The 8811-nt window shown below is 51.2% G+C and overlaps 1 protein-coding gene across 1 annotated transcript; it reads left to right on the forward strand.

Moving 5' to 3' along the window:
- The first annotated feature begins 3374 nt into the window (after window positions 1-3374).
- Window positions 3375-8008, forward strand: GCC1 (GRIP and coiled-coil domain containing 1). The gene is made up of 2 exons (XM_004707789.2): window positions 3375-4510; window positions 5253-8008. The coding sequence occupies exons 1-2, from the start codon at window positions 3479-3481 to the stop codon at window positions 6546-6548; spliced, it is 2328 nt and encodes a 775-aa protein (XP_004707846.1). The 5' UTR covers window positions 3375-3478; the 3' UTR covers window positions 6549-8008.
- Window positions 8009-8811: the final 803 nt, after the last annotated feature.

Below are 8811 nucleotides of genomic sequence, written 5' to 3' on the forward strand. Positions count from 1 at the left end.
TTGATGAGTAATATGGGTCATTGGTGCTATTAATATCATTAATCTAGCCAATGGTATAGACTTTAAAATATTACTGAGGGAAGTATACACATAGAGAACAGTTTTTAAAACTGAAATACATTGATTATTCACTTATACTGATTAGAAACATATGAATGAATACTGCTTGATGTGCTTCTTACTGCTTCCTGGTGAAACACGTTCTCGGATGCCCCACGAGCAGTTGAAAACCTTTCTCTCTGCTTGGCATACTGCTTTCTCTGATGTCTAGTAAGTTGGGAAATCATTGCTCATCCTTCAAATCCCAATGTGTTTTCCCTGAGAACCTTCTCTACCTATCCCAGACAGGTTTTCCTGCTCTTAACTGCCATGTTACATTTGAATACATACTGGAAAGGAACCTCGGTGACCTAATGGGCTATGCATTAGACTGCTAACTGAAAGGTCAGCAGTTTGAACCCAGCAGGAAAAACATGAGGCGTTCTGCTTCCATAAGGATTTTTAGTCTTGGATTCCCTCGAGAGCAATTCTACCCTGTCCTACAGGGTTGTTATGGGTTGGAAGCGACCTGATGGCAGTGGGTTTATGCCCCCTGGAAAAAGATCCTTGGTGGTGCACTTGGGTAATCGTTGGGCTGCAACCAATAGGTCAGTGACTTAAACACCCCAGCCACTCCACGGGAAAAGAATGAGGCAGTCTCCTTTTTCAAAGAAACCCTACATATGTGGTAGTTCTGCTGTGCTCTATCAGCTCACCATGAGTCATGCTGGGCTGGGTTTTAGGTTTTTATACATACTGGTATGCTAGTAAAGGGCCCTAGTAGCACAATGGGCTAAGCATTGAGATGCTAATCTCAAGATTGGTGGTTGATACTTTATCCTTTGATCGCCCCTTATGATCCATTTATATTTGTTCTAAGATTTTTACATTTTCTGGTTTCTTTTAGATTGAGGATTTTATCTATTTTACTTTATTGTTTAGTTTTTTTCAAAACTATTTTATTGCAAACGAATACAGATATCATATCATTCCGTAGTTCAATCACATTAAGCAGTATTGTACAATCGCTACCACAATCTGTTTCAAAACATTCTCTTCCTTCTACTCCTTGCTATCAGCTCCTTAATGTTTTCTTGTATGTGAAATCCAGGACAGGCAAATCTTAGAGACAGTAACTGGATTAATGGTTCCTTGGGGGTTTGGCAGGGGAGGTTGGGAGGGAACAGGAGAGCTAGTAAAATGAGTACAAGAATGAAGAAAATGTTCTCAAATGAAAAAAAAAATTGGTGGTTAAAACCCACTAGCTGCTCAGTGTTGTCTTAATTGGTATTCCCTACGTTCTCTCTATGTTCTGATATCTGTTGCTACGCAGAACTAGCAGACAGTATTCATGATTAAAGGGTTTATTAAGTTAACAGGTTTTAATGCCAGTGAGAAATGCTCAGGATAGAGTTGTTTATCGGACATGATGCAAAGTTCCTTCAGGTCTGCTAATAAATGTCCAAAGGGGCACACTTATGCTGTTAGCCTGAACCCAAAGGCATTTAGCTCAAGCTCCATGGGTCAGCAAACCCAGCTCCCTGAATTAAATGCCCAGTGGCACCCCACTCCACAAGCCAGCCTCATGTATGAAAGTACCCAGTTTTTCTTGCGCTGTGGGCTGGGAAGTCCACCACTCTGCTTCATGCTCTGGATCTTGGCTCTGCTGCTGCTGCTGCTGCTGCTGCTTTGATGTCACAGCTGTCTTCTGGATCTAGAAAGTTCACTACACAGGAGTCTCATTCCACTCCTGGTTCCTGTTAGTAATGAGACCCTTCCTCCTGCATCCTCGGAGGGCTCATTGTATATGCAATAGGATGGGATTCCAGGGATTCCTGTTCATAATTACTCGTAGGTGAATCCTATTAGTATCTTTCTTTACCTTCTTACCAGACACCTGTTACCTTTTTGCAGGAAAAGGTTGTCTGGTGGGAGTTAGAGACTTTGGCAAGACGAGTCCCATTAAATCATTCACTGCTCTGGCATGCTCCATGAAAGAAAGCGGAAGCTTCCCGGTCCTGTAAAGAGTTACTGTCATGGAGCCCTAAGGAACAGTTCTATTCTATCCTATTGGGTGGCTATGCGTCAAAATGGACTTCCGTGGAGTGGCAGTGGGTTTGGTAGGATAACTACACTTGTATTTGCATACCTGGCTCCTAACTAGATTTTGAACTTTTTGAGAGAAGGCCATGTCTCTTTAGAACACTTGCTTTCCATGTTGAGGTTAACAAAAGGGACCTGGATAGGATTCCTAAACTTACTGTGTAAGACCTGGGGTATGTTAGTTACTTAATCTGTGCTTTATGCTTCCATGTCTGTAAAAGAATGCTAACAAAACCCCTATGATGGATTACCATACAGACTAACAAAATTTCTGTGTGGCCCCTAGTACACATACATACTTGGCACTCATGATGTACAGGCTGTAGAGTACCATCTACAAATAATTGTTAAATCATCTTACAACTCAAGAAGGTCTACTTATTGCTAGCGCCCTTCTTAAGTTCGCTAAGATGTTTCAACAAATATTTATAGAAGGCTATCAGCCTACTAGAGGGATCCCTGTTAGTTGTGGTGTAGTAGTTAAGGGTTGGGCTGCGACCCGCATAGTAAGCAGTTCGAAATCACCAGCAACTCCGCAGAGAAAGACTGGGCTTTCCATTCACCTAAATAGTTACAGTCTCGGAAACCCACAGGTGGTCGTTATGACTCAGCATTGATGAGTTTGTTTTGGGGGTTTGGTTTCTGCCTACTAGGCGGCAAGCATTCTGTTGGAAGGAGTGTAGCACTTGTGGTCTCTAGGTGGGACTCTAATTGTGCCATTGGGACTCAGGAGAAGGGTTCTTGTGTTTGGTAGGAACACTCGATCATGGTGGAGCGAGAACAACCACACTGAATAAACCAACAACCCGAGTCCTCTTCTCTGTGTCTCAGGTCCAACTCGGGTACTGAGTCGCGCCGCGTCCTCCGCAGGCCAACTACATGTATTGGCTGGAGCAGCCCCGCCCGCCTCGCGCACGCTGGGGGCGGAGCCTGCGTCCGCAGCGTGCTGTCGTCACTTCCCGTGGATCCGGAAGCGCCGTTGGGGGCCGGCCGCGGTAGTTGGGAAGTGGAGATGGCTCTGCTCTCAGTGTAAGCTTCGGCCCTAGCCGGGCCGCGGGCGCTGGCCGGCGCTGCAGGGGACCTGGAGAGCGGGGAGCGCCCAGCGGCTCGTGGCCCCACGCAGGGAGCCCTGGTTCGCGCCCCTCTCGTGCCACGTCACCCCGCCTCCGGGACCCGCCCTGCCCTCTGCTCTGGCGACCGGGCAGCTGCCTTGCCATCCGGCCCGGGACTGTTGAGGGAAGTGGCTGTCCGGCCCGACAACCCTGTCCCTGTCGCCTGTGCCACATCTTCGTGGCCTTCTTGAAAGCTGCCGTGGAGCAGCCAGCCCCGCACGCCCATGGAGAAGTTTGGCATGAATTTTGGGGGCGGCCCAAGCAAGAAGGACCTGTTGGAGACCATAGAGGCGCAGAAGAAACAGCTCTTGCAGTACCAGGCACGCCTCAAGGATGTGGTCCGCGCTTACAAAAGCCTCTTGAAGGAGAAGGAGGCGCTGGAGGCCAGCATCAAGGTGCTCTCGGTGTCGCATGAGGCGGACGTGGGCCTCACAGGTGCCCAGGCACCAGGCCTCCCCTTCCCGGACTCCGTTGATGACCGGTGCTCCACTCACAGCGGGGATAGCACGGGGACCGCCACCAGCATTGATACTGCGGCCAGTCTCACCAGCACCAAGGGTGAGTTCGGGGTGGAAGATGATAGACCGGCCCGTGGACCTCTGTCTCCAAAGTCCGAAGAGGCCAGCGGGTCCGAGAGTGGTGTCAGCAGTAGCAGTGGGGACGGGCCGTCGGCAGGAGGGGAGGCGGACAAGCGCCTGCACCAGTTGAAGACCCAGTTGGCCACTCTGACCAGCTCTTTGGCCACTGTCACCCAGGAGAAATCCCGCATGGAGGCTTCGTACCTGGCAGACAAGAAGAAGATGAAACAGGACTTAGAGGACGCCTGTAAGAAGGCAGAGGAGGAGAGGGGCCGTCTGGAGGGGGAACTGAAGGGGCTGCAGGAGCATGTGGTGGAGACCAAAGCCCGACTCATCACGCAGCAGCACGATCGCGCCCAAGAGCAGAGTGACCATGCCCTGATGCTGCGGGAGCTCCAGAAGCTTCTGCAGGAGGAGAGGACCCAGCGCCAGGACCTAGAGCTCCGGCTGGAAGAGACCCGGGAAGCCCTGGCAGGGCGGGCGTTTGCCGCGGGGCAGGTGGAAGGGTTTGAACTGCAGACCAAGCAGCTGACCCGTGAGGTGGAGGAGCTGAAAGGTGAGCTGCAGGCTCTGCGAAATGAGAAGAACCGGCCCGACCCTCGGCTGCAGGATCTCCAGGAAGAGGCCGCCCGCCTCAAGAGCCATTTCCAGGCTCAATTGCAACAGGAAATAAGGAAGGTAATTACCCCATTTCCTTCAAGTGTTAGCCATTTCACCAGAAGTGGGAAAGCTGAAAGCTTTTCCTGCTGTGGGAGTCAGCACCAAGTGGCTGCAATGGTATTTTAAATGCCATCTGGAAAGTTCCACCAGTGAGGCTTGGGAAGTGACAGTCCCCGCAGGGTGAGCTTCCAACAGGATGTGGCATTTCTGAGTGTAGCCTGGGTAGGAGCCAGGCAGTCCTGGGCCTCTGGGTGCTGGCATCTTACCACCTGGGCACAGTGAAGCAGTGTGGTGAGTGGCAGCAGCCAAGTGAAGGGTAAGGTGTGGGGCTGAGCTTGAAGGAGGCAGAGAAAGTTTTTGGAGAAGAAGCCACCTTTGGTAATTGCTGTCCAACAGGTTTTCCAACAGGATTTGCCCTTCTGGCAAGGTGTGCACTTTCACAGTGTATCCTTGTAGTGTGGAAGGAGAGCTCCCTGCATTTTGAACTTCCAGGAATATCAGAAGAGAGAGAAGAAAGTGTGCCATCACAGAACGATGGCAGAGAGACAAGGGTTTGGTATAATAAGCGTTGGGGAGCACAACCCAAGCAGGAACCGTTGTTAGCACCCTAATTCTCAGAAAACAGTCCCCAGCTCCCGTTCTTGCCAGCCCAGCCCCTCTCTTGACATGTTTGGTCCCCCCACTTGCGCTGTGAGAGCTTGCTCTAGGGAGGGCCTGTGGCTTGCCTGGGTGCATTTCTGCTTGTTTCCTTGTTTTGCAGACAGCCCTTGCAGAGGAACTGCTCCGGCAACAATCTCAGGTGGAAGAGCAGAGGGTGGCTGCCCTGGAGAACCAGATATCCGAGGTGTCGGAACTACTGGGCACTTATGAGAAGGCCAAGCAGAAGGACCAGCTCGCCATCCAGAAGTTGAAGGAGCGCATTCTGCAGCTGGACCTGGAGAATAAGACGCTGGCCCTCGCAGCCTCTAGCCGGTCCCCTCTGGACAGCCATGGGGAGGAGTCAAGCCTGGATGTCAATGTCCTGAAGGACAAGATGGAGAAGCTGAAACAGCTGCTGCAGGTGGCCGCCAGGAAGAGCCAGGTGACCCTGGACTTGGAGAAACCCAGCGACCTAGAGATAATGCCCAGCTCGGATGCCGCTGACGGGGAGAAGGCCACTGCGCTCTACTACCAGCAGGAGCTGAAGCAGCTGAAAGAGGAGTTTGAGCGGTACAAGATGAGGGCCCAGGTGGTCCTCAAGAGCAAGCACACCAGAGACGGCAACCTGGCGAAGGAGCTGGAGGAAGCCCAGGAGCAGCTGGCCGAGCTGAAGGAGAAGTACATCTCCCTGCGGCTGTCCTGCGAAGAGCTGGAGGGCCAGCACCGGCAGGAGGCCGAGGACTGGAAGCAGGAGCTGGCACGGCTGCAGCAGCTGCACCGGCAGGAGCTGGAGCGCAGCCAGCTGGACTTCAGGGACCGTACGCTGAAGCTGGAGGAGGAGCTGCACAAGCAGCGGGACCGGGCCCTGGCTGTGCTGGCCGAGAAGGACCTGGAGCTGGAGCAGCTGCGCTCAGTGGCCCTGGCCTCCAGCCTGCCAGGCCGCCGAAGCCCCGTGGGGGCCGGGGCCCTTGGGGACCCAGCTGACCCATCACCCCCAGATAGCCTGACCCAAGCCCTGCACCTGGCGGCAGCCAACGAACCCACTTTCTTCCTGTACGCCGAGCAACTGGCCCGCAAGGAGGTGGAGATTGCCTCCCTGCGGAAGCAGAAGCACAGGCTGGAGGCCGACGTGCATCAGCTGCAGGACCGGCTGCTGGAGGACCGGGAGCGGCACCGCGAGGAGGTCGGAGCCCTGCAGAGCCACATCGAAAAGAACATCAGGGACCAGAGCAGGGAGGGGGCCAACCTGGAGTACCTCAAAAACATCATCTACCGCTTCCTGACCTTGCCCGATGCGCTGGGCCGCCAGCAGACGCTCACGGCCATACTGACCATCTTGCACTTCTCCCCCGAGGAGAAGCAAGTGATAATGCGGCTCCCGGGCAGCAGTAGCTGGTGGCCCTCAGGCAAGAGATGATGCCCTTTGCACAGCCTGCTGAGATTTCTGTGGAGGGATTGGGGGTGGTGTGGGCTGGAGGGTTACCCCAGCTTTGATGGCCTCTCCTCTGATTCTTAATCCATCCTTTGCTGTGCTGAGTTTGGAGGCATCTTCGAAGTGGGATGGGATTTTCTGCCAAATGCCATTAACGTGGCCTTATCCATGGGCCCTGGGGATATGGAGAGAGAGAATGAAAATGAACGAGAGAAAGAAAAAGTTTTGTGGGGGTGTAGGTGTAGAGGCTAGCACGAAGAGGTGCAGAATCTTTTAATATCTTAGTTTTTCATTATGCTCCCAACTCAGAGCTAAGAGTAGATCTGACTCGCAAGGGTGTTCAGTGGACTAATTTTTCCACATGACCAGCCCCCCTACTCCATCTTTTCAGTCTGTGTCTGATGGTGCACTGCTGCCCCATTTTTGGGGGACATCCATCCAGGCTGGGAAGGGACCAGAACGTTTGGGGAAGGGACAAATTGTCCACTACTCCAAAGGGCTAAGTAACAGTGTGCTGGTACCACGAAGCTTGTTCTAGTTAGGGCCTAGGGTCAACGGAAGCAATCTAGACTAAACGCACCCTTTGTGACCCACCAAGAGAGTTAGAAATTTCTGGAATCATCTGCTTTCGGCCAGCATGGGGTTAAAATCATCCTCTCACACCTGTCCTCCCCAGGCCTGCCTGCCTAAGGTTGGCCTGACCTTGTGAGTAAATGATGTTACTGTCTTAACAATGTTGCACTTTCACCAAGAAACAAAACCCCAGTTTCTTAGAGGAGTCAGATGAGTAAACTTTAGTCCCGCCTAAACCCGAGAATTTAGAGATTGGCTCCCAGCCATTTCTGTCTGAGTAGGGACAGGGAGGAGGGGAAAGGTTTGCTGTAGAGAGTACCAAAAGATGGCTGTGGCCCACTCAGGAAAGCACTAGGGGTCCAGCTGAGGCTGACCTGGGGTGCTTTCTATCAGTGGCCAGCATTCTAGCTCTAGCTCCAAGTCCCTAACACCAGGGTATTTTTTTTTTCCCCACTGGGGTATTTTGACCATTCCTTCAGGGAAGGAATGTGGGTTCTGTACCCAATCCTCTCACCCCTGGGGTCTTGTAGACCAAATTGAAGAGTAGAGTCACTGCTTTTAAGGAAAAGAGGCAGATGGGGAAAAGGGACTTGGGTGCAGACAGTGCTGCACCCTGTTCCCATCTGGCCTTGGTGGCTAGAGATCTCTGGACCTTAAAGACTAAGACTTTACTATTAATTGGACCACTCACTTGGTTGTGTCATCATCTAGCTGTTTTGTGAGGATTTGGGGTCCAGACTTTATTAAATGCTCCAAGTGGGAGCTAGGTGACCTGGTAGATCTATCAACAGTGAATGGACTTGTGGGACAGAAGCGAAATGTTCAAATGGGTAAAACATAAACCGTGGAATTATTAAACCCGAATGACTTGACCTGTGTCTTTCACTAATGGAACACATACACTACACCCATGTAGAGCGTGAGTGTGGTTGTTGAATGAAAAGGATGGAATTCAACTTCTATTAATCCGGAGCTTTGAGTCCCAGGAGGGACAACTGCAACCCAGAAGCTGTACGTAGCCTGGAACGTGGGCGTGAGTCTGGGTAAGCAGGTACACTGCGAGATGCGCTCTCAGGAGTCACGAGTGGGCTCAAAACTGCTAAAGGTGTTCTATTTGTGACTGCTCAGTTATGCGTAACCTTAGGACTCGGATCCAGAGAGAACTTTCCAGAACACCAAGATAAAATTAGTAATTCAGACTTCCTTGATTTCCTTACCTTGACCTCCCTAGGTGTAGGCTATCTTGTGGTGGCTGTTACTAGGTGGTTGTGAAGAAGATAGTTCCATAGTCACAGTTGCTTTCTGAGGACTGATCATTTAGCTTTTGAGAAGGCAATAACAGGCAAAGAAGTCAAATTCTGGTGATTAAGAATCCTGAGGTCATTAGGGCTGTGAGAGTTGCCAACAAATGAAAAGGTTGGGCCTTTCCCTAACCCTACAGGCACTTCAAGATCCTCAAATCAGATACTGTAATGCAAACCAAAAACCAAACTGCCAATCCAGTCAATTCTGACTCATGGCGCTTGGGTTTCCAAGATGGCAACTCTTTTCCTACCCCCACCCCCATAATTTTATTGCCATATAATTCACATGTCATACAGTTCAACGTGACTGCAACTCTTTTTTTTTTTTTTTTAAGTTGTGGGCTTGTACAACTCACCACAATCTATACATA

This window comes from Echinops telfairi, unplaced genomic scaffold (genome assembly GCF_000313985.2).
Source record: "Echinops telfairi isolate 266 unplaced genomic scaffold, ASM31398v2 ScPeMD7_23;HRSCAF=83, whole genome shotgun sequence".
NCBI classification, from domain to species: domain Eukaryota; kingdom Metazoa; phylum Chordata; class Mammalia; order Afrosoricida; family Tenrecidae; genus Echinops; species Echinops telfairi.

Coding starts and splice junctions, on each gene's coding strand:
- GCC1 (XM_004707789.2), top strand. CDS start 3,479: ATGGAGAAGTTTGGCATGAATTTTGGGGGCGGCCCAAGCAAGAAGGAC. Junction 4,511..5,252: donor TGCAACAGGAAATAAGGAAG/GTAATTACCCCA, acceptor CTTGTTTTGCAG/ACAGCCCTTGCAGAGGAACT.